This window comes from Leucoraja erinacea, chromosome 25 (assembly GCF_028641065.1).
Source record: "Leucoraja erinacea ecotype New England chromosome 25, Leri_hhj_1, whole genome shotgun sequence".
Classification (NCBI taxonomy): Eukaryota; Metazoa; Chordata; class Chondrichthyes; order Rajiformes; family Rajidae; genus Leucoraja; species Leucoraja erinaceus.
In genome coordinates, this window is record NC_073401.1 from 12,271,347 (window position 1) to 12,296,095 (window position 24,749).

At 41.2% G+C, this 24,749-nt stretch overlaps 1 protein-coding gene across 7 annotated transcripts in view; it reads left to right on the forward strand.

Annotated features, from left to right (window-relative positions):
• The first annotated feature begins 410 nt into the window (after positions 1 to 410).
• The window catches only part of rsrc2 (arginine/serine-rich coiled-coil 2), a 35,475-nt gene continuing 11,136 nt past the window's right edge, over positions 411 to 24,749 (forward strand). The window contains exons 1-11 of one of the 7 annotated variants that reach the window (XM_055655695.1): positions 437 to 558; positions 7,122 to 7,275; positions 11,063 to 11,237; positions 12,237 to 12,283; positions 12,670 to 12,752; positions 13,248 to 13,313; positions 14,922 to 15,112; positions 15,398 to 16,204; positions 17,364 to 17,471; positions 20,735 to 20,817; positions 23,504 to 23,545. In XM_055655695.1, coding sequence (XP_055511670.1) covers positions 13,311 to 13,313; positions 14,922 to 15,112; positions 15,398 to 16,204; positions 17,364 to 17,471; positions 20,735 to 20,817; positions 23,504 to 23,545 — 1,234 coding nt within the window. In that variant the 5' untranslated portion in view covers positions 437 to 558; positions 7,122 to 7,275; positions 11,063 to 11,237; ... (1 more) ...; positions 12,670 to 12,752; positions 13,248 to 13,310. Of the gene's footprint in view, positions 559 to 5,941; positions 7,276 to 8,697; positions 8,771 to 11,062; positions 11,238 to 11,676; positions 11,804 to 12,236; positions 12,284 to 12,669; positions 12,753 to 12,775; positions 13,314 to 14,921; positions 15,113 to 15,397; positions 16,205 to 17,363; positions 17,472 to 20,734; positions 20,818 to 23,503; positions 23,546 to 24,749 lie in introns of those variants that run through there. The other 6 variants (XM_055655696.1, XM_055655698.1, XM_055655694.1 and 3 more) reach the window with 6 other exon arrangements.

Genomic DNA, 24,749 nt, shown 5'->3' on the forward strand with positions numbered 1-24,749 from the left:
GTGAATCAAAGAGTACTCTAGCTCATGGAAGGACCATTCAGAAGCCTGATAATAGAGGGGGAGTAGCTGTTCCTGAGTCTGGTTGTAATTTTCCTCAGTTCCTCTCTCCCTTCCAATTTCTGATTTACACCTGTAGAACACAAGGAACTGGAGATGCTCGTTTACACAAAATGACATAAAGTGCTGGATTAACATGGAAGACGTTCTCCAGAGATGCTGCCTGGCCCTCTAAATTATTCCAGTGCTTTGTGTCCTTCTGATTTACAGCTATTTTGGGATTATACTTGTATCCTCAATAGGCATTGAGAATGAAGGATCTATTATCAGACGGGTTGCGGGATTATACATCTAAGCAGTATGTTTTTTGTTGAGAAAACGTCCCAGTAGATGATATGTTGATAGGCCAGGTGGTGGGCTGGTGCGTGCGCACAATGATCCACGCAAGGAGGCTATCGTTCGTCACTGAGCATTTTGTCGGCGAGGCGCTGCCGGGTGAGCTGGTCGGCGCTTCAGGGAGACGGCTATTTCCCCCTCTCAGTCGTACCCGAGAGTATGGCGGTACGTATTGATGAAGACATGGTCGTTTAAAGCTTATGTTTAAAGTTCAGCTAGGGCAATTCGAATAACGGGATTGATTCAAAAAAACCGCAGAGTCCGTGTTGGAAACGATGAAGGTGGCTCCAGAGAAAATGGCGGCGGGCGCCATGTTGGAAATACTTTGTTTTCTGGAACATTCCTCCTTCAAAAAAAACGATTACATTTGATGAATTAGATCGCACAATAGAGCTCTTCGTGTATTAGCAGATTGTTTTTATGCTCTCCTTCAGGTTTGGCGGGTGGGTCGGGCTGGTGCTGAGCCTTGTGAGTGGCCGCATTGTGGGGGTGGTGCTGCCAGCGAGGATGGCCAGAGCCAGACAGTCGCCTTCGTTCCTCGACAATCCCGCACTGTTTATGAATATAATACACCTTTACCCCATTCCTCCGCACGACTTATTCGCACAGTTCACCCATATATTTCGCAGCAACGCTCTTCTGCTTGAAAATGAATATTGGTTTGTCGCAGCCTAAGTCTTGGCCTAAACAAATCTTCAGCTCGTATGGTTAAAATTTGTGAAGGGAGATATCTGGTAAAACGGCTACATATAAATTAATGTCTTAAATTTGGATTCTATTTATAAATTAGTAGAAATCCTTCTTTGCATTGACTATATCCATATCCAGCCTAGTTTTGATTCCAGTATAATTAAAGCTTGCTGATAGAAGTGTTGAAGACCGCACAAATTTAAGATGATTGGCAAAAGAATAGGCGATTAATGGTAAATATTCCTCTTCACGAGGAAAATTTGTTTGCAGTGTGGTTGATATCTGAATTGTGACTTTCAAAAAGGAATTGTTCAGTATCTGAAAAAGACAAAATACTGGGCCAGGGGGATAACAATCTGGCACAGACTTGCAGAGCTCCCTCCTGTGCTGTTATTCTGATGTGGTCTGTTTTTCTAAATAATTTTCTGGTAGTCATATCAAAATTTCCAGAGATTGCTTCTTCTGAAAATGAGAATGATTCCAGTGGATGGTGTTAATGGTAAATTGACGTTTTCTGATTTTAAAAAAAGTTGAAGCAATTGGCAATTAAATTTAAAATTTGCGAAAATCTACAATACAATTGATTGTTTTCTGATGCAGAAAAAGGTTTAAAAACTCATTGGTTTGTAATAATTAAAATATTACAGTTTAAAGATGTGAATCCATATTTTTGTGATTTTCTAAATCACACAAATTAAAATGTTCCAGTAGTTGTCAGTGCAGTGTCTCTGTTGGGGATCTTGCCATTCCGTTGTGACAACTTAACATTTTGTACAAATATGAAATTAGATTAAATATACCTGGATCTTTGGATATTGATTCTTTCAATATTAACAAGTCAGCCTGTCTTAAGACGTGCTTCATTTTGTTGTTGTTTTTCTTAATTTCTTGGCATTGCTATCATTGCACTCACAGTTATACTGCTGAATTTATCTTCCATGATGGCAGAATTGTCTGGCCTATATTCATATATTGGGGATTTCTTTCCTCTGAATCAAGTATACTCTATTTGTGGAGACCTGCCTAGTTCTTTTAAACCTATCATTATTATTCATTCTTAAACTTGGAGATGGAAAACAAATCCTTGGTAAATTAATTACTCCAGCCAGACTTTGGGTCGCATCATCGGATGAGTAATTTCAAAATCCTTTAAAGTGAAGCTTTTAGTTGTGGTCGACCTGTGCAATCATCTTGCATCTGTTAGATGGTTTTAGATAGCTTACTCAAGACACATACACCAGGAAAATGAAAATTAACCCAAATTAATGGAAGAATACTAAGGTGACACCAAGAAATGCAAAGAACCTGTACCAGCAAATATAGGGCTTGACCGGTGACCAATGCAAGAACATACTTCGTGTACAAGCTTTTCATATCTGAATACCTTAAAATCAAATACTGAATCTTTTGTCGAGAGACAAATTGCAGGGTAAACAATCTTCACACAGTTCATCCCTGTAAGTTGAAATTTACTGAACACCAAAGCAAGATGTTTTTTCCTCCTAATCTAGGTTTTTTTAAACACAAGGAGGAGGCGATACAGAACTCTGCCATTTAATAAGATCATGGCTGATTTTTTTGACTAAAGCTCTTTGCCATTGGAATATTATTTGCCATATTTCTTCCTCTCTCTCCCCCCCCCCCCCCCCCCCCCCCCCCCCCCCCCCTATCTCTCTACAGCCTTTTAATGTTTTGCTGTATGATGATTAGCTTAGTTGATCATGGCATCTCACTGGCATTATTTATGAATGACCCTTGCAAAATATACTTTTGTCCAAAGGATTTTTTTAAATCTGAAGCACGATGCTCAATCATTAACCCTGTTATCTATCATCCATATGGAATCCAGTTTTATTTTCTCCGATCTATCACATTTCAAACTGATTCACATGGTCTGTGACATGCAGAAAAAATTAGTAAATAATATCACTGCCACTCTAATTAACCAAATGTGAATTACCAATGAAAATTATTCAGTTATTCGGACCTGGGTTTGTCTTGTCTCTAAAACTTTCCTCACCGGCGTGAGGTTATTGATGATTGGTAAGTCATTTGAGAGCTTGTCCTTTTTTAAAGGTAGTGCCCACACATTATGCTTTCCGATCACTTGGATATTTTATGATCTTGGAATGTTGATAATTCAGGATTGGGAATTCTGTTTATTTTTTGGGGAACCCGAGTGTTTCTTTCATGCATTAATTTGATATCATGATTCTTTATTACCAACAAGGTAAATCATTTAAAGAGCTTAATTTGTGAGTTATTTTTTCCATCAAATTTCAATAGAGAATCAAGGGGTGGGAGGGTACTTGAATTCAAGAAAAGTGAAATGTTTTGAAGTACCAGTAAAACTCTAGGGAACAAGGGAAACATGTAATAAATTGACATGTCAATTAATTGTCACTGATATATTCTCCATTTGCCCACATTCATTTGCCCTTTAAATAGTTATTTTGCTGTTGCGTTTAGATGACAGTTGTGAGATATTCCAGTTCATTGCTTTCAGGTAACCAAAAGGCAGATACTTTGAATTAATCAGTGGAGATAGTTTGCTTCAAAGTTAATGTGCCATTGGTGCTAGAAAGCAAAATGATGGAATTCTTAGCAGGTCCAGTGGGAGTAAAACATGAGTTTCATTATTGGATTGAGAATAGGCCATGTAATTATTTTATAGTTTAAACCATGAATATTTATTTATCTTTTCTGCATAAATTCTTGATAACCTCTGGAGTTGCCGTTCTGTTACTTTGAGTTAAAGTGGAATTCTTCAATCCATCCCGGTGACATCCATTCCCTCATCTTGGGATTTGGTCAAATAATTAATAATCTCTCAACAAAAATTATTCAGTTATGTCTGAAGAGTCTTATTAACATATGTAGGGCAGCCTACTGATACAATCAAAGCTGGAAATCACAGAGATGAAACCCTAAAGATGTCAATTTTCTGTTTTACTCCTGTTTAGAGAATTCAGTAGAACAGGAAAGATACAGCTACAATCAAATCTCTTTATTGTAATATCTATATACATTGCTATTGTTTATTTCTTTTTTTCATAATTGAATTTTATTGTTTCTCTGTGTCTGTGTCTCTCTCCGCGTACTGCAGAATGGGAGGTCACCGGAGGTTACAGCCGGTCACCTGAGGCCACCGGCTTGCTCCTTAGCGGCTTTAAACGGCTGCTGTCAGCGGCCCGCACCGCGCTCTGTAAAACGGCAGTTATCAGCGGCTGTGGGCATTGCGAGGCCGAGTTAGGTTAACACCCCCCGACGCACGGTGGCATTTGGCTCTCCTCCCTCTTCCTCTCCCTCCCGCTGTCCATCTGTGTTCCTGTTCTGTGTCCCTCTCTGTGAACGAGCAAGTTTTGCAGATCCGGAGGTCACCGTGGACAAGCGAGATCCTGGGGAGGTGAAGTGGGAGGCTTGAGGGAGAGGGGGGAAATGGGGAGGTGAGAAGGGAGAGTGTGGGAATAGAAGGAGAGGAGTGAGGGTGATAGGGAGTGGGGAATTGATGGACCGCCCCAACTCCTTCCCCCCCCCCCCCCCCCCCCCCCCCACACCTCTCTCCCACCTCCACCACCCCCCCTCTCCCCGTTCCTCCATCTCCCTCTCCTCACCCCTCTCCATCTCCATCTCCCTCTCCTCGCCCCTCTCCTTCTCCCACCCTCTCTCCCCCCCCCCCCTTTCCCTCACTCCTCCAACCCCCTACCCCTCTCTCCCTCTTCCACCACTCCCCCTACCTACTCTTCCATTTCTCCTCCCTCCACACTCTTCCCCCTCTCTCCACCTTACCCCCTCTCCTTACCACTCTCCCCCCTCCCTCCACACTCGCCCCCTCCCTCCCCACTCATACCCTCTCCCCCTCCCTCCCCACTCTTCCCATCCCTCTCCCCCCCACTCTCTCACCCCCCCTCCCACCCCCTCTCTCTTCCTCCCCTTCCCCCTCTCCATCTCCCTCTCTCCTCACCCCTTTCCCCTCCTCCCCCACACCCTCTCTCCCCTCCCCCACCCTCTCACCCCCCCCACCGCCTATCCCTCTTCCACCACGCCACCCTACCCCTCTCCCCCCCCCTCCCCACTCTTCCCCCCACCACCCCCCCTCTTCCCCCCCTCCACCCCTCTCCCTTCCCCATCCCCGTCTCCACCTCTGCTCCGCCCCTCTCACATCCCCTCCCCCACCTCTCTTCTCCCACCCCTACCCCTCTCTCTCCCCATCCCCCACCCCCTCCCTCTTGCACCATACCCTGCTACCCCTCCCCCCCTCCCTCCCCACTCTTCCTCTCCCCCCCCCCCCCCCCCCCCTCTCTGCCCCCCACCCCTCTCTCTCCCCCCTCCTCCACCCACCTCTGCCCCACCCCCTCTCCCCCCGTTCCTCCCCCCCCTCCCCCCCCCCCCCCCCCGCCCTCCCCCCCCCCCTCTCTCCCCACGCCCTCTCCCTCCCCCCCCTCTCTCTCTCTCTCTCTCTCTCTCTCTCTCTCTCCCCCTCCCCCCCCCCTCTCTCTCCCCCCCTCCCCCCCTCCCTCCCTCCCCCCCCCTCCCTCCCTCCCCCCCCCTACCCCCCCCCTCCCTCTACCCCCCCCTCCCCCCACATGTGTGTTTGGGGGGTGGTTAGTACCCACCCCCCCTACCACCCCGGCAACCGCGCGTAGAGGGAACAGACATGATGTACATTTCCTTGTGCCTGATATATCTTTCAGATTGCCAGAACACACCGTGATTGAAATCCCATCTTTTCAAATGGCATTCAATTATCACTTTTTAAAGTTATGAAACGGCATTCTTTGCTTGATGCCGACAAGCTCTATTTTATTTGAAACTAGGGCAGAATCCTCCCTTCTAATCTTTTTTTCCCCTCAAACAAAAAAGTTTGCAACTATACCAATTAATACAAATCCAGTGACTATTATTACCTTGTGCCCTTCTGACCATTTGCCTATTATTACCTATTGCCTATTTGCCATTTCACTTGCACTTTATGTGCAATGTGACGAATAAACCCGTATTGTATTGTGTCGTATTGTATATGCTACGTTGTTGATGTTATGGTTTAACCACAAATCAGGAAGCTGAATTGTGCTATACAGTATTCATTTTGGATATCCTCGGCAAGGCAAACATTTATTGTCCATGCATTGTTTCCCTTGAGAAGAAGGTGGTGAGCCACCTTATTAAATTTCTGCAAGATGTTTAGTGAAGGTACTCTCACGTTGGTGGTGAATTACAGGGTTATGCCCCAATGATAAGGAGCGTAAATCTTCAGTGGTACTGACACAACATTGTTTGATCACGTAACTTTTGTTTTATCTAATGCATTGAAAAAAATCTCATCTGGCCCAAACAAATTGGCTGACTGACGATAAATGTGGAAGATGCTAAAATTAACTTGTCTGCTTAGCTATTCTGGGTAAATGTGTTTGAAATACTTCAACCTTTTCTTCAGTATTCACATCCAGAGCCCAGCTGTCATTGAGGATAGGGTTATTCTTGGAGCCTCTTTTCTTATCACCTGTTTGATTGTGTGCCTACATTAAAACAAGATGAAGCAGGGCTGAAGAGTTTTTTATCAGTTCATAAATGGTGTCAAGACTTTGCTTGAATGCTTTTTATTGGGAGTGCATGGCAATGCATGGATACATGTGATGTTATTTTATTCTCATAAAATAACATCAATCTGCATGTAACTTAATAAATAGAGGAAAGATGAGCAGGCCATTTGACCCATTGCACCAGCTGTGTCATTGAGCCATATTAATAGCTGATCTTCATGTGGTAATTCTATATCTTCGATTTAAATCAAAAATTCCAAAATATCTGTCTTGAATTTACTCAACGGTTCAGCCTCCATTGTCATTTCCGATAGGAAATTCTAATGATTCACAATGCTGCGAATGAAGAATTCTGTGAATCTCAATTGTGAACGATCGACTCTTTAGTTTGAGACTGAGTGCCCTGGTTCGAGATATCTCATCAGTCTTGTATGTACCCCTTCAAGCCCAATAGAAATTTTGAGAACATTGACATCATTTTTGATTCTCTTGAAGTTAACAGTGAAGGCCCAGTCTGCTGAATCTTTCTTCTTGTGATGTACCTCAACCCCAAGAAACAAAACAGTGAATCTTCATTGTACATATAACCATCATCTTTGTGCATGGAAAACAGATATATATACCGTATTCCAGGTGCTACCGTGCCAAGGTAATTACAGTAAGACGCCATTGCCCATGTACGCTAATCCTATTTCAGAAAAGTACGATATGCCCTTTGGAATTGTAATTGCATACAATGCCCACATATTAATGTTCAGTGATTTGTGCATATACAAAGCCAATATCTTTCAGATTCCTCCTTTACTACTCTGCTGGTAAGAACATCAAAAACTTAATTTGTCAAACATCAATGTCTTTTCATAATTTACAGTTGACTTTACCCACAACTATTCGTAGTTTCAAACTTCCCTGCTACCATATTCTAGTAGAAAGGTCTCGACCCGAAACGTCACCCATTCCTCCTCTCCCGCTGAGTTGCTCCAGCATTTTGTGTCCACCTTCAATTTAAACTAGCATCTGCAGTTCTTTCCTGCACCACATTCTGGCATTTTTCATCCAATTGATATCAGGCTAGCTAGTCTGTATTTCCCTGTTTTTCCTTCCATTATTTCCTAAGTAGTGGTACAACATTTACTACTGTCCCTATTTGTGGGAACAATTATAGAATAAAATTTTGCGATACCACTTTTTGAGCAATTTCCTGTGTCATCTGACAATGGCCTTAAGATATTTTTCATTATCGCTGCTATTTTCATATGTGCCAATATTTCTCATCAATATGGGGATCTTATCAACAAGTTCATCTTTTCCTTTTTAAATATCTAGAAACTGTTTCATGTTCCTTGCTGCAATGCCCTTGCATTATCCCATCCCATTTCCTATCAATTTCTTGGTCTTTGCAGTGAGATGAAATTTTTCCTATCTTTAAGACTTGCTGCTTGGCTTTTTGTTTTAACTCTTACCCTCTTTTCCTGCTGTTTTTTTGTCTTAAAAGAATGTTGTAATTATGTCTATTATTTAAACGATAGTTACAACCAAGTCATGCCTCTTATCTTCAGTGTTTTTTTTTCATTTCAGATTTAATTCAATGGCTTTCAATGTTTATGATATTCCATCACATTATGATCATCATTCCCTATAGGTCTCTAAACTACCAGCGGTAGTTCCTAAGTAGCTTGTTTATAGTCATAGAATGCAAATAGGCCCTTTAGCCCAACCCATCCATTCCAATCAAGATGCCCTGTTTCGCCCATTTTTCTATAAACCTTTATCCATGTATCTCTCCAAATGTTGTTATAGTACCTGCCTCAACCACCTTAGGCTGAGGGCCGAGGAGCTTTTTCGTTCAAGTTCGTGACCCAACTCTCGGAACTACATGAATTTTTGACATATTGTGTAAAAATATTATATAAATCATATCTGAAACTCGTCAAGACCAAAACCTGCACATTTTTTTTTTAAATGGGGGAAACTTCCAATTTTCCGACTGGTAATTGTCCAATCAATGCACGCTTGACATTGAGGTCGGTCGCAAATTGACCAATCCTGCACTTTGTTTTATGGTCACTAGGCAGCGAGCACTCTGGGATCATGGCTGCCTCCTAATTAAATCAAAACAATAACAAGGTTTCCAAGGAATAAAGGTAATGCTCACCTTGCTGATAATTTTGTTTTTCAATTAATTTATCTTTATAAAGTTATGATGAAAACTTAAACAAAAATGATAAATAACAAATGTTGAGCTAGGGTTAGGATTAGGGTCAGGGTCAGTCTGTCGGGCTTGTCGGTAGGCTGGTGGATGCTGTGGGGGGTCAGTCCAGCTGTCTGTGGGCCAGTGAGTGCTGCGAAGGGTCGGTCGGGCTGTCGGTAGGCCTGTGAGTGCTGTGAAGGGTCGGTCGGGCTGTTGGTAGGCCGGTGAATGCTGCGAAGGAGTCGGTCGGGCTGTCGGTAGGCCGGTGAGTACTGCGAGTGGTTGGTCGGGCTGTCGGCCGGCCGATGTTGCAGAGAGCGTGCAGGCAGACTGATGGAACCGACGCTATGGGGGTGCTGAAGGCGGCCCGGGTGGTGTGCAGGGCAGTGTTTCTCCCCACCATTATCACCACGATGATCCAGAAGGGCATGCTGGCCGAGGTGGACTCGCTGAGCGGCCACATGTACGGAGCCCGAAGCCGGTCCCAAAGCGGCTCCAGCTCCAGTAGTAGGCAGCTCTGGAAGGGGGGCGAGTTAGGGTTAGGGTTAGGCATTTTCCTCTCAGTGGAAGATGCCTTAGCCTTCCCCCAGCCTGGCACTGCCCCAGACCCACTATGGCCATGACCCCCACTCTGCACACTGGCAGTCAGTGTGGTTCAGTAAACAGGGGAACACAGAAGAATTGCCCTCACCCATTAATTAGGAGCCGGACCTCTGCAGCAGTCTCATTCAAAAAACACTCACAATTATATTCATAATTTTATTTTTATACAATATAATTATATATGATTAGTCATATTCACAAGTCTTATATATATATATATATATATATGGTTTAAATAGACTGCAACACGGAAGTAGGCACCCCATGGTGTGATATGGGCATTGGACACTAGATGGCGCTTACTTTTTGGTTAATTAATGTGCAACTTTTGACACTGACGAGTTATGACTTCCTTCTCAATTATATTTTATCTAAATCTGTGCAAAATTTAATGTAGTTCCGACATGGGCCACGAAAGTTGATTTCTAGACACATTTTTGACGCTCGGCTCACAGCCCATCTTTTCGGGTACTCGTTCCATATACCCACCACTAAGATAAAATGTTGCCCCTAATGTTCTTATTAAATCTTGCCCCCCTCACCGTACATCTGTCTGTTTTTTGATTCCCCTACCCTGGGTAAAAGACTGAATTCACTCTATCTGCTCCCCTTGGGATTCTATATACCTCTATAAGATCACCCCTCAGATTCCTGCGCTCCAAGGAATAAAATTCTAGCCTGCCCAAACACTCCCTAAAGCTCAAATTCTCAATCTTGGCAACATCATCATAAATCTTCTCTGCGCTCTTTCCAGCTTCTATGTGTGGCCTCACCAACGTCTTGTATAACTGTGTCATAACTCCCAACTTCTAGACTCTGTATCTTAACTTATGAAGGTCAATGTAACAAAAGCCTTCTTTACTACCTACCTAGCTGTGATACCACTTTCAGCAAAATATACCTGTACTATCCCTCTGTTCTACGATGCTTCTCAGATCTCCACCGTTCACTGAGAAGGTCCTGCCCTGGTTTGACTTCCCAAATGCAACAATTCGCACTTATCTGCATTGTACACCATTAGCCAATCCTCAGCCCACTTGCCCAGCTGATCAAGAGCCTACTGTAATTTTTGATGTTCATCTTCACTATCTGATACCACCTACTTTAGTGTGTGGAAAGAAACTGCCTATGCTTGTTTAAATGCTGAAGTAACTCAGCGGGACAGGCAGCATCTCTGGAGAGAAGGAATAGGTGACGTTTTGGGTCAAGACCCTTCAGACCCTTAATGTCATCTGCAAACTTACTAATCATGCCGTATGCATTCTCATCTAAATTGTTGATATAAACTAGAAACTGCAATGGGACCAGCATCGATCCTACTTGTCGCAGGCCTCCAGTCTGAAAAATAACATTGTACAACCATCCTCTTGCTTCATTCCATGAAACAAATTTGATTATTTTGGTTGTTCACAATAATGGTCGAGAGAACTGTTTCTTAAAATATTCCATTGCTAATTTGGTTTGCCTCGTCTCTATGTCGATTGAAATTCCTTATCATTATGGTTTTATTCTTGTTTACTGATTTATATTTTTGTCTACATTGCTAATCTGTAGAATTAGTATATAGGATACAGTGTTTTTTGTCTCTTGCAGTTTCTTAGATTCATCCAAACTGATTCTACATTTAAAACCTTATCAACAGGGAAGTGAAACTGAACAGGATGAATTAGTTTTGAAAAAATCCCCATCTGACACAGGAAAGCAAAGTGAGGGATCAACATCATCAAAATCTCCCAAAAGTTGCAAGCATCATTCTTCACGATCCCAGTCTAGGTCAAGGTCGAGATCAAAATCTAGGGAAAAGAAACAAAAGTCCGGTGCGTACTTTCTTATTTATAAGTATCTTCAGTCTTTTATTCTCATGTTGTATGTGGAAAATTAATCAATATAGTTTGTGAACTTACAATTTTTTTCCTTTTAATTTAAGTAATGTTTCCTTGGTTAGCAGTTCTATTGCATTTATTGAAAGAGCAATCAATTCCTAGTCAACAAATACAGTGCATAATCTGACCCTTGAGTTGCAAAAAATAATTAAGTAGCATAGATCAATTTGCTTTTTTTCTGCATGTCTGCTTAGAGAAACTTAATTTACCAGATTATTAAAAAGCTTTCCATTGTGTTGTGTGCATTTTTTTCCCCTAAAAACATTGTACTTAAAACGTGGGATAAATTGGTTTATTCCTTGTAGTCTGCTTTTCATAGTACATAGTATTCACAAATATGGAAAATAATGTATTTCTAAAAATGTTGAAATAGATTTTAAATACAGGAAGTCCCCAGGTTACAACAAGGTTCCGCTCCTGAGAACTGTTCGTTAATCGGAAATGAACAAAAACAATGCGTGGGAGAGGATCACAGAAACATGTGACAGGAGAATGAGCAGGTGCGGAGAGAGCAAGCAGGCGCGGGGAGAGTGAACAGAAGCACCCTTACTCACTCAGTGAGCGAGTATGACTGCTCATCACATTGAGCTCTGCTCAGCTTGACACAGTCCCTGATTGTTGTGGCTTGGGGCTGAGGGTGGATGAGGGAGACAAGGCACATGTAAATGCCCATTTTCTACCATGCAGAATATGTCTGCAGCCCAAAGCAACAGGCAAATCCTTCCCATCCGTCCCACCAGTCTCCCAAATGCTCGTTAGTATGTATGGGGTGTCTATAGTCATATCCCAGGGAACCCATCCAACTACAGGATATTAAGTTGAACTGTGTTTTGAGAACGCATTCCCCCATGTAACTCGGTTTGACTGTTATGTTTTACAGTAAAACTCAAATTTTGTTTTGCTCTTCTGAGTTGTCAGTTTTTAATTTTTCAGAAAGTGAAAACCGGAAACGCAGACGAAGTCGCAGCAGAAGCAAAGAGGTAATTAACAATTTCTGTAGCATATTGGTAATTTTAAGAACATAATGTAGTTCTGCTGAGAATGATATTAATTGATTACTGACGGTTGGATGGTAAGTACCAAAATAAATGGAATATATATGTAAAATTATTTAACAGTCATGACAGTGCACAGTATTGTCTACCTAAGCATGTGACTGGTATAAATATGTTTCTTCCCTGTTCTAATTAAAACTATCGTAAATAGGTTAAAATTGACCAGATATTGAAATATCTGTTTTAATATTTAGTGGTTTGACAATTTAGGAGGCTATCAATGCAGATATTTGGCATTTTTTTGTGTTTTGGAAAGTTTACTTTGTATACTTAGATCAAATGATAACATTTCTATAATGAATCGTACTCAGCGTGCTTATGCACGAAGAGACACAGCGAGTGGAAGACGCTGCAGAGTCAAATAGCAAAAAATATAAGCCCACCTCCTGAAAAGGTAAATATCAGCCATTTGCACTCGTATTTGCTTTGTAACTTGAAAGAATCACACCAACAAATCTGCTTTATTTGTGTTACTCAATTGTCGGTTCAATTTGGTTTTGAGGGGAGGGTTGCTTCCCCACAAACTATATTGAATAAGGAATTATCTACATTTTTCCGTTTAGTATTTTTATTAACTACGAACAATTAGCTAGCCAATAATACATGTTGTTTTCTAGTTTGTTTTCTTATTGTTATTTATGTATTTTGCTGATGTTCATCAAAGATTCACTGTTGCTGAATTAAATTGTTATAAGCATTCTTGCCTTACATGCCAAAATATATTTTCTGGACATCAATGCTGCTGACAGGTTTTGTTCAGAGGTTTGTTTATTATAATGTTATTGCAGGTCTTAAGTTACGACAAACGTAGTCAGTAAAGGAATTGATATCTCGGTAGATAAAATTTTCAGAAGTATATTTGCTCTTCTCCCCTTTCCCACAACCGAAGGCTTAGTGGGTAATTACACGGCAGGATACCACTCGGTCATATTTGCAGTCTGGTGATCATCTTATGGTAGGTATGTGTGTACGTGTAGATTATAATGCCTTTTTTAGTAGAATGGCCAAATGCTTAATTTTATGGGGCTTAAGGAAGGAATGAGGCAATTAGTGCCAGATAGGGTCGTTTCATAAAAATAAATTAATTGGGTAAAGTAAGGCACCATGACGTTGCCCAGGAATGTCTAACAAAATTTAAGGTGTTTATATTTTGCATAAACATTTGATAGACATTGTGTAGTGTTGGTGTCATAAAAGCAGGGAGTGATGGAGCGGACTAGCTCCTATTTTTTTTGTTTTTATTTCACATTTCCAGTACTGCAATAAACTTTTGTAAAAGTATAAAGTTTATATATTTTTTACGCACGCTGAGGCTTCAGATTCCTTGAATTTCGTAGGGTGAAACATGATATTAGTGAAGTATTAATCCATGGTAAATCTGGGTTTTCTGAATTATTGGTTACAACAAAATTCGTAATTTTGACGAGGTCAGTGGTTTCATTTTATCATTTGATTATTTAAATCAGTACATAACGGGCTTGATTGAAGTATTTCTTAGATTATTTTTACAGTGCTACTTCAATCTACGGATTTAAAAATCAAATCTTTGAATTTTGGTTTAATTGATATTGATTAGTGTAGATACAGACAATATTGTTTTCAAGTGAACTTCTTGTGCATTGTTATATTTTTGGTAGTCTTGCCTACATATTAGGTGATACTGTTTGTAAGAAGGGCCTCGACCCGAAACGTCACCCATTCCTTCTCTGCAGAGATGCTGCCTGTCCTGCTGAGTTACTCCAGAATTATCTTGTCAATCTTCCATACTGTTTCTAAGCTTGTTTTGGTTTTTGACCTAAATGCATTCACGTATCCTCACAGCTTTAAAAGCTGTTTGATGAGAAATAGTTTGTGCAGTTCCACAGATTTCGTAATTTGGATAAAGTTGGTAACTAGATGTAAAAAAAGAGTGAATTTCTAGAGACAAGAACAATTTTTACGGTTAATAGGTTTGAGTCGGATCTTATCGCATAACCAATTTGCATTGTAGCAGGCTTTTTGCTGTTTGGAGGAAAAAAAATAATTATCAGTGTAGCCAATATTTTTGAAAGTGATGCTGTTGGTGGTGATGGGTGATAATAAAAGATCTAATGAGTAAGCTAAAACTATGAACTATATTTAAAATTAATTGATCCGTTTTATCCTTGAGTATGTTGTGCTTAATAAATCTAAGAAGTGCTAATTATAAATGTCATAAATGTGACAGAAAAATATAAAGTTAGATTGTTTTATTTCAAATATGGTTGGAGTGTTTTTACAATGATGTACTGTTACTGTTGGAATATCATGTGTACTGATTTAATGTGCATTGATATTGTAAGAATAGGAACAGGTTATAGGTCCTCAAACATGTATTGGCATAATTAGTTTTCTGGTTTCTGTTTCTGGGTTTAGTGTGTTGTGAAAAGCATTGAATGTTGAGAGCACTTAGCTTCACTCCCTCTAAGACATTCAAAGAATTGTTGCTTTTACAACCCACTATTAAATCTTTGTACTTTAGTATCCATACTAACTCTTTTTGTTGCACTATTTTCCTGAAAGAACCAACTTCTTCTTAAAACAGGAACGAAGACGGGATTTAAAAGAAAAATCTACAGCCAAAAGGGTGAAGTCATCTGAGCAACAAAATGACAAGGAGCAAAACAAATGGAGAGAACGATTAAGTTCAACAGAAAATGGAGAAGACCGACCAAAACGAAAAGAAAAGAAAGCTTCAAAGGCTAAAAGTTATTCCCGGTCCAGATCAAGAGAGAGGCAAGTATTGTTAATGTTTTTAGTTTAGCTTATGTTAAGGTTTGTTTGTCTGTTGCTTGGCATCATGATTGAAACACCTGCCAACTTAAAATTAATCATTCTGTCTGATTGAAAGCCAGACATTTTATTGTTAATTTCTTCTAAAACGTATTAATTTTGAAGGGGGTTTGTTTTATCATTTGCATGTTGCAGTTGAACAGTTGATCTGAACGTTTTCCATTAATACAATCATCACTATTCTGTGTAAACCAAAGTATGTGAATTTATATTTGTGTCATGATCTAGACGACGTCGCAGCCGTGAAAGGAAGAGATCCCGGTCAAGGAAGAGATCGCGTTCAAGGAGTAAAGAAAAGAGATCTCGGAGCAGAGATAGGCGGTCAAGAAGCAGAAACAGACGCTCAAGGAGCTGGGACAGGCATTCAAGGAGTAAGGACAAGCGGTCAAAGAGTCGGGACAGGCGCTTAAGCAAAGATAGGCGATCGCGAAGTAGAAACAAACGGTCGAGGAGCAAGGATAAGCGATCTCGAAGTCGGGACAGGCGCTCAAGGAGCAAGGACAAGAGGTCGAGGAGTCGGGATAGGCACTCGAGGAGCAAGGATAAGCGGTCAAGGAGCCGGGATAAGCGGTCAAGGAGCAAGGATAGGCGATCCCGAAGCCGGGGCAGGCGTTCAAGGAGCAAGGATAGGCGATCCCGGAGCTGGGACAAGCGGTCAAGGAGCAAGGATAAGCGATCCCAGAGTCGGGATAAGCGGTCAAGAAGCCGGGACAGGTCTTCCAGGAGTAAAGATAAGCGATCTCAGAGCAGGGACAAACGCTCAAGAAGTAAGGATAAGCGATCTCGCAGTCGGGATGGGTGTTCAAGGAGCAAGGATAAGAGATCTCGCAGCCGGGACAGGCGCTCAAGGAGCAAGGATAAGAGATCTTGCAGCCGGGACAAGCGCTCAAAAAGTCGAGGCAGGCGCTCAAGGAGTAGGGACAGGCATTCGAGCAGAGACAGGCACTCAAGAACCAAAGAGAAAAAACGACGACCAAAATCACGTTCAAGATCGCGATCGAGGGTCAGGCCACGCAGGAGCAGGAGTAGAAGCAAGTAAGTTCATTGATCTGTGATTATATAAAGCAAGTTGGATGTTATTTTAAATTAAAGAATCCTCTCAAATTGTACTTTTACTGATACAATTGATCCTCAACATATTATTTGTAGTCACTTCAGCAATGTTTTTTGTGGGAACATTATTGAGTAAAATTTAACACAGTCATCCAAGTAAATTTTCAGACAGAACCAAGGGTTTGGTCAGATTTTAAGAAACTGCATAAAGGGATAAAGCACAGTTAGAGAGGTTCAGAAAAGGAATTTCAAAAGTTGGACCCTTGTCGGATAAAAAGACACAGCATGAGTGGCAAGGAAATTAAAACTGGGGATGCTGAAAAGGCCAGAATTTGCATGAGTGAAGCTATCGTGGAAAGTTGGTTTATAGAGAGCATGAAAGATGAAGTTGTCAAAGTGGAAAAGAGCAGTAGATTTTGGTTGGGGGGGGCGGGGTGTACTTCAAACAATACGTGACAAGTTATAATACTGAATGAGGGCAAGAGGGACAGGTAAATATGTGATAGAATGTAGGTAGCAGAGTCCAACAGTGAGTGTTAACTTGCGATCAAACCATCTATTTTTATCAACAAGAAAGTACACACTATCATTTAAGTCTTCTAGTTGATCTGAGGAGAGAAGTATGGTTGTTTTTATTGTCTTAAGCCAGATTGATATGATGAATAATTGTTCCAACTTATGTGCCAGCTGTGATTACCTAACTTCATAAAGTCTAGAAAATGGTTTGAAAAGATAGTAATGTATCAAAGATTTGTACGCCTTTATAGTTTCCTTGTGCTTTTTAAGTTAAATTTGCATATCCACTTTCAAAATTGAAACAGGCTTTGTAAAGATTGCGCTGTTCTCTGCACATCATTGCCAAAAAAGACTGATTCTTGGCAGTGACTGTGTGGATAAATAATTAGCTGTGATGGAGAAAACAAAGCCTAGTACTGAATTCCTATTTTTTCAGATTTAAGGAAGATTGCTTTGGTGTTCTCCCAGAGGTTTGCATTGGAAACCATTGTTTCTTTTTTGATATAAGTTGGAGGTTTAGGGATTGGTATGTTTTATTTTAAAGAATATTTGCAGTGGGGGGGAAAATGAATCTTCGCTTATTTTCTTGAATGATTTTATTCATAAATTGAATTTTGCACTGCAGAGAAAAAAGAAAACGCAAATTTAGCAGAAGTAGAAGTCGTAGCCGGACTCCCCCAGCATTCAGAGGTCGCAATGCTGCCATGGATGCTCAAGAAGCATTGGCTCGCAGGTGAATTCTGCTTTTGGTGTAATATTTAAGCAGTTAATAGTAGGATTAAGTTCCTACTTTGATTCAACTCTCTATTACATACAAAGGCTTTTGGCTTTAAACCACTTGTATCACTTGCTATTGTTTCACTTGAGTTTCTTTTTATAGTGGGGCTGATCATCCTTCTATCGGTCTCTATCTCCTTTCTGCTTCCCTTAGTTTTTCATCAGATCTTAATCGAGTAGCACTGTTATTACAAAATCTGTTTTTGGTTACTTTCTGTCCGGGGAGGGGGGGGGGGGGGGGGGGGGGGGGGGGGGGGGGGGGGGTGTGTGAGTAGCTGATCACATGAATTACACACCTTAACAAAGGTTGATTTTTTTAGGTTGTCGGTTTTCAATGTGTATTTCAGATTTTGATCCTAATCATTAAAATTTATTGACTGACTTATTTTGTCTTCAGTGTGTGTTGCCTGTAAACTGAACCTTGGCTGAGGTGGTCTTATACGTTTTCAAAAAAACCTGCATTAAAATCCTGTAGGCAACTGAAAGACTGCCAGCCCAGTAACAACTCGTGTTTTTATTTAGTGTTTGTATAATTATAAAATAAAAATATTGTATATATTACCTTCTGGGGTGATGGTTAGATTGGCAGAGTTGTTGACAGAATTGAGGGTTGTTATAGGCTATGGGGCGATTTTGATGTATTGGCAAAATGGCAGCTGGCATTTAGCCCAGGTGCATTTGAGGAATACAGGTGCACAACCTTTTATCCGAAGATCCAAATAACGAAAACCTCCGAATAGCGACATTTTTTCAGTCCTTGAAGAAAGATCCTTGAAAACGTTCACCGAGGGCGACCCGGTCGGTCCTCGAAGAAAGGGGAACTAAATCCCCATTCATAAAAGAGAAGGTGAGGGTATATTGCGCGGGAGGATTAATAATAGTTAAAAAGTTCCCACGGTAGACTCACGATACACAGTGTATCGTGAGTCTTGCGTGGGAACTTTTTAACTCAGCGGGCAGGCAGCAGCAAATTGTCGCTCCCTTCAGTTTCACCCCACCTACACCCCTCTGCTTCCCGGCCATGTGTGTGACCCCTTCCCTCCCCTCTCCAGCTCCCCGCCCATTGCACAGGCGCGGGGGCTTTGCACTGTCTTCACGTTGGAGCCAGTGCCAGTCACCGGAGACGTCAGGACCAACGGGACACCGACCCCCAGGCCCACTGCAAGCACGGAGAACCCAGAGACCCACAGCCAGCAGCAGCCCAGCCCCGTTCCAATTCCAGAGGAACACGCTCTCCGCTGTCCCTGTAGGGACAGAAGCTGATGCCTCGGGCTGTGACGTCTCCGGCCACCCCCCGTACAGGAGCTGAGACTGGGAACTGTGGGGTTGTTTGCAGTTGCAGAGGGAGGGGGCAAGGGCGGTACAGTTCCCAGTCTCAGCTCCATTCCAGGGGGGTGACTGGAGACGTCAGGACCAACGGGACACCGACTGCAAGCACGGAGATCCCACCACAGCAAGGACGGAGATCCAGAGACTCACAGCCAGCAACAACTGCCACTTGTCTAGCCCAGCCTGTTGGTCCTGACGCTCCAACTCCCCCTTGGACAGGAGCTGAGAGACCAGGACCACCAGAAGCCGCGGATGAGGGGCTACAGCGCAGCTCGGGCTGTCGGGCGAACCCCCAGCCCACTTGTCGCCCAGAGACGTAGCGGCCAACTCCAGAGGAACCCGGTTTGCGGATGGGGGGCGCAGCGGATGTGGGCCTCTGCCGTAGTTGGAGGGACCTCTGGAGGGAGGGACACAGCGGCTTTTGAGAATGGTGGGCAATCACTTCCAAAGTTCTGCCCACACAGTCAGTACAACCTCTCCTACACTTGTCTCCCGCACTAAGATCATCTCGCAGAGAATGACACCAGCCTAACCCTCCCTATTCTCTCCTATTCTGCAAGAAAAAACGACATTGAAGACTCAAACTCGCGATCGAGTAACTGCCGGGATCAAGGCGCAAACTCGCGACCTTGCGGATACGAGCCGAGCACTCTACCACTGAGCCAGCCGTTAAAATCTACGCTAAAAATCTTCCATTCTGAAAGCCGAAAAATTCTGAATTACGAAAAGTGTCTGGTCCCAAGGCTTTCAGATAAAAGGTTGTGCACCTGTACTAATGAGGCTTGGATACATCATGAATGGTTGGGTTCAGAGGAGTATGGAGGAACTGAATGGATCTTGGTTTACATGTCGACAGATCCTGGGTGACAACCTGAGATAACATGGTTAGCAATGCACATGGGATACTGGCCTCTAAGGGTCAGGACAAGAATAGTGAAGTAAGAAAGTTATGCTATAATTTTATAAAAACTTGCCCAGACCTCTGCTGGGGTTCTGTATGCATTTCTGATCTGTAAAGGATTAGAAGGATGGGATAGTGCTTGGAGAAGAGGAGATTTGCCAGGATGTTACCTAGGATGAAACCGTTTAATTATGAGGAGAGACAGGAGAAGTTCAATCTGTTCTCCTGGGTGAAGGAGAAGTTAAGAAGGGACAAAATTGGGATATTGATAGGGGAGACTGCAGGAACCCTTTAGCCATATCTGAGATAGGTATAACTAGGTTTAGAGGAAGGGGGAAGAGATTTAGAGAAGATATTACTGACCAATGTTACCCGGAGATTGATAAGTACCTGGAATGCACTGCCTGAGAAAGTGATTGAAGCTGAGTCACAGACAGCATTTAAAAAGTGCACTTGATTTAGGCATAGGGAGCTGTGGATCAAATGCTGAATGATGGGATTAATACGGTAGGGTGATGATTTTAAATACTGATTACCATTGCATATTCCTAGTCTCTCAATTATTTACAATCCATATATATTACTATCAATTGATCTGTATTTAATTAAAAATGAAACTAGGGAATCTAAGAATAGACAACATTAGATTATACGTAACAGTCCAGTTTAATGATAAAATGTCTTTAAGTTGAATGGAAATGGAAAATCACGTTGAATATCAGCAATTGTTAAATCTGCCCAAACTCCCAAATGTGAACAAAAGCATGTTGATTAAATAGAGTTGCTCAATAATATACTTCTGATCTGTCGCTTCGAAGATTTTCCTGGTAGTGTTATATATTTGTGGAAAATGTGCACTCGAAGTTTGCCAATCTTCATCTGGCCTTGCATGGTGTATTAATATTTAACTGAAAGTAAAAGTCACAAAATAACTTGAATAAGTAAGCGTGTGAAACTATACAGTCCTAATGTATTGCTTTGAATCACAGGCTTGAAAGAGCAAAGAAGCTTCAGGAACAAAAAGAAAAAGAGCTGCTGGAAAAACAAAAAGAGGAACAAACCGACGTTGCAGGTATTTTGTAATAAGTGTATGACACAACTTGCAAAGCTATTGCAAGCAGAGAAGTGGTGAAGGTTGGTGGCAAAGGTTGAGTCAGTTACCACATAATATTCTGGATTTAAGCTCTGCTTGTACGTACTGTTTTTGTCACGTAAACCACCTTAATCATATAATCCCATTCTACTTGATCAAATGCTTTTTCTGCGTCCAATTAAATGATTGATAACTTGTTCTTGAGGTTTGTGTGAATGCATTATGTTAAGCAGATGTCTCAGGTTATTAAATGTGGCTCTTGGGTATAAATCCCATTTGATCCTTGTTTATTAATTTACTAACATATTTAAATATGTTAAAAATATCATTTTTAATGTCTGATTTTTCAGTTTCCTGTTCGCACACACTTTTATGATTTAACACTAGATGTGCAGTACATTCAGAAAGTATTCAGACCCCTTCACTTTTTCCACATTTTGTTACATTACAGCTTTATTCTAAAATGCATTAAAATCATTTTTTTATCATCAATCTCATTTATCCCTATAATAAAAAAAAGCAAAAACAGTTGTTTAGAAATTTTTGCAAAGTAATCAAAAAGAAATAACTGAAATATCACATTTACATAAGTATTCAGACCCCTTAGTACTTTGTGAGGCACCTTTGTCAGCAATTACTGCCTCAAGATTTCTTTGGTATGACGCTACAAGCTTGGCACACCTATATTTGGGTAATTTCTCCCATTAATCTCTACAGATCCTCTTAAGCCCTGTCAGGTTGGATTGGGAGCATCGATGCACAGCTATTTTCAGGTCCCTCCAGAGATGTTCGATCGGGTTCAAGTCCGGGCTCTGGCTGGGCAACTCAAGGACATTCGCAGATTTGTCACAAAGCCACTCCTGCGTTGTTTTGGCTGTGTGCTTAGGGTCGTTGTCCTGTTGGAAGGTGAATCTCTGCCCCAGTCAGAGGTCCAGAATGCTCTGGAGCAGGTTTTCATCAAGGATCTCTCTGTACTTTGCTCCGTTTATCTTTCCCTCAATCCTGACTAGTCTTCCAGTTCCTGCCGCTGAAAAACATCCCCACAGGATGATGCTGCCACTACCATGCTTCACTGTAGGTATGGTATCGGCCAGGTGATGAGCGGTGCCTTGTTTCTTCCAGACGTGATGCTTGGCATTCAGGCCAAAGAGTTCAGTCTTGGTTTCATCAGACCAGAGAATCTTGTTTCTCATGCCTTTTGGCAAACTCCAAGCGGGCTGTCATGTGCCTTTTACTGAGAAGTGGCTTCCGTCTGGCCACTCTACCATAAAGGCCTGATTGGTGGATTGCTGCAGATATAGTTGTCCTTCTGGCAGGTTCTCCCATCGCCACAGAGGAACTCTGGAGCTCTGTCAGAGTGACCATCGGGTTCTTGGTCACCTCCCTGACCAAGGCCCTTCTACCCCCATTGCTCAGTTTGGCCGGGCAGCCAGCTCTATGAAAAGTTCTGGTGTTCCAAATGTCTTCCATTTAAGAATGACGGAGGCCACTGTGCTCTCCGGGACCAGCAATGCTGCAGGAAATTGGTTTATACCCTTCCCCAGATCTATGTCCCGACACAATCCTGTCTCGGAGGTCTACGGACAATTCCTTTGTCTTCATGGCTTGGTTTTTGCCCTGACATGCACTGTCAACTGTGGAACCTTATATAGTCAGGTCCCTGTCCAATCAATTTAATTTACCACTGGTGGACTCCAATGAAGTTGTAGAAACATCTCAAGGATAATCAATGGAAACAGGATGAACCTAAGCTCAATTGTGAGTGTCATAGCAAAGGGTCTGAATACTGATGTAAATGTGATATTTCAGTTATTTCTTTTTAATTACTTTGCAAAAAATTCGAAACGCCTGTTTTCGCTTCTTCATTCCGGGGTATTGTGTGTAGATTGGTGATAAAAAAAAAGGAATTTAATCTATTTCAAAATAAGGCTGTAACGTAACAAAATGGGGAAAAAGTGAATGGGTCTGAATACTTTCTGAATGCGCTGTATCTGTTGACATGGTTTTTGAGCTGTATCTGCCCAGTACTTTCAAAGGTTATTTCTACTGAAATTGTGATGTTTCTATGTTACATGCACAGCTTGCTCATGGATGATATGCGTTTGAGATTTTGGTTTCCATGTATTACTCTGGATGCCCCAGTATATAATCCAATTTTTATCATTTAGATTCTTCCCTTTTAAATTAGATTATATCCACATTATTTACATTTCTCATATTTTGACAACTGGAAAAAATCCAGTATTAGGTCACGCAGTTTAAAAGAAACGGAAGTGCAGTGAAATTATGCGTTTGTAACAGGATGTTATATCCAGTTATATTGGAAATCCTTTTACTGTATTAGAAAACTTATGTCCTTGACCTGTCAAAACATGTATATACTGTATATTTTTCCATAACTGTAGCGTTTTCCAGAGTTGTACAATTTAAGGATTGAGAACTCTGTCACCAAGCTAGCGGCATCACCGTTTTGTGACTGAGACGATTTGCAAGTCTTGGAGCAATGGCCGTTTAATATACGCCCATGAGATTATCGTCCTCTGATAATTGTTGCACAACTGCAGTAGTCAGGAACTTTAATGTGCATGGAAAATAGAAACTGACAAAATGTTTAAAATTTGATTTGCAACACCGCTGAAAAATAAGCATTATTTATTTTCAACAGACACAACTAATGGATCAGTTGGAAATGTCAACCAGCCAACAGGTAGGAAAACGTAATATCTATTTTTAGCAAACTAAGTCCCTTCACAATAACATTTATTATTTCGTTTGAAAGCACTCCAGATGCCAGTACTTTATTTTTGATTAGTCTTCATGTAATTGAGTGCTTGATGGAATGTATTGCAATTTATATTCTTGCTGTTGTAAAAAAAACTCCACTCAAAATAGTTTTTAACCTGTTGGATAAAACTGCTTGTTACTGTTCATCTATTCACTGGTGTTTGTGGTTAATGAATTTCCATATGGAAAATGTGACAGAGTTTATGCCCAGACCAAAGCAACAAATTTATTCAGTGGTTAGAGGCAAAACAGTTTGTATAGGACTGCATTGACAAATAATATTTTCAAAGAAAAGGTAGTGAGTAGTGTGTTAGCAAAAGATTCTAAAGAACATGACTAAGCCTGTTTCATTGTTCTGTTAGATCTGTACCTTAATTTTATTTACTAACTCCAACATCTCATTCCTTGGTGGTGTAACCTACCAAAAATTTAATTCTCTTGTTCTTCAATTTCATTTGACTCCAAGACACTCAGTTTGAGAAATGAGTTCCAGGTATCTACTCCAGTTTTTGTAGGAGAAAAGGTGCTGTCTAATTTCACTATTGAATGGACTAGCATTAATTTAGAGATTATCCAAATTTCTACATTGAAGACAATAATTCCTGTCTATAACTTAGTAAATCTTTGTATCATTTTAATAACATTGATTAGATCGCTCTTTAAATTTCTAAACTCGAGCAGAGGCATAATGTAAACTTCGAGCCCCAGTGTAAATCTATGTATCTACATCATGTTCCGTCCAAGATTTATTTCCTGCAGCTTGGTACAACGTCTTCCTTGGTTTTGCATTCCAGTTCTCCAGTTAAAAGTCACCATTCTATCCAAAATTTTAATCAACATCAAAATATCTTCAGTTTCTCCATATCAATTGGGTCATCCACCATTAAGAAAGTACAAATGTCTCTGTTTAGAGATGTTTGCATAATAGAAGCAATTTGATTTTTTGCTTGAACTTTGTGCAAATAAATGTAGGACGAAAATTAAGTAGGTTGTAATTGTGAACATATTTTGAATTTGTTTTTAAGGGGTGAGTATCATGGGCAAGATCAGCTTTATCTTCTCATGTCATTGTACCCATCTGACAAAGATGTGACTTCACTCCAATTAACAAATTGTTGTATGACTTA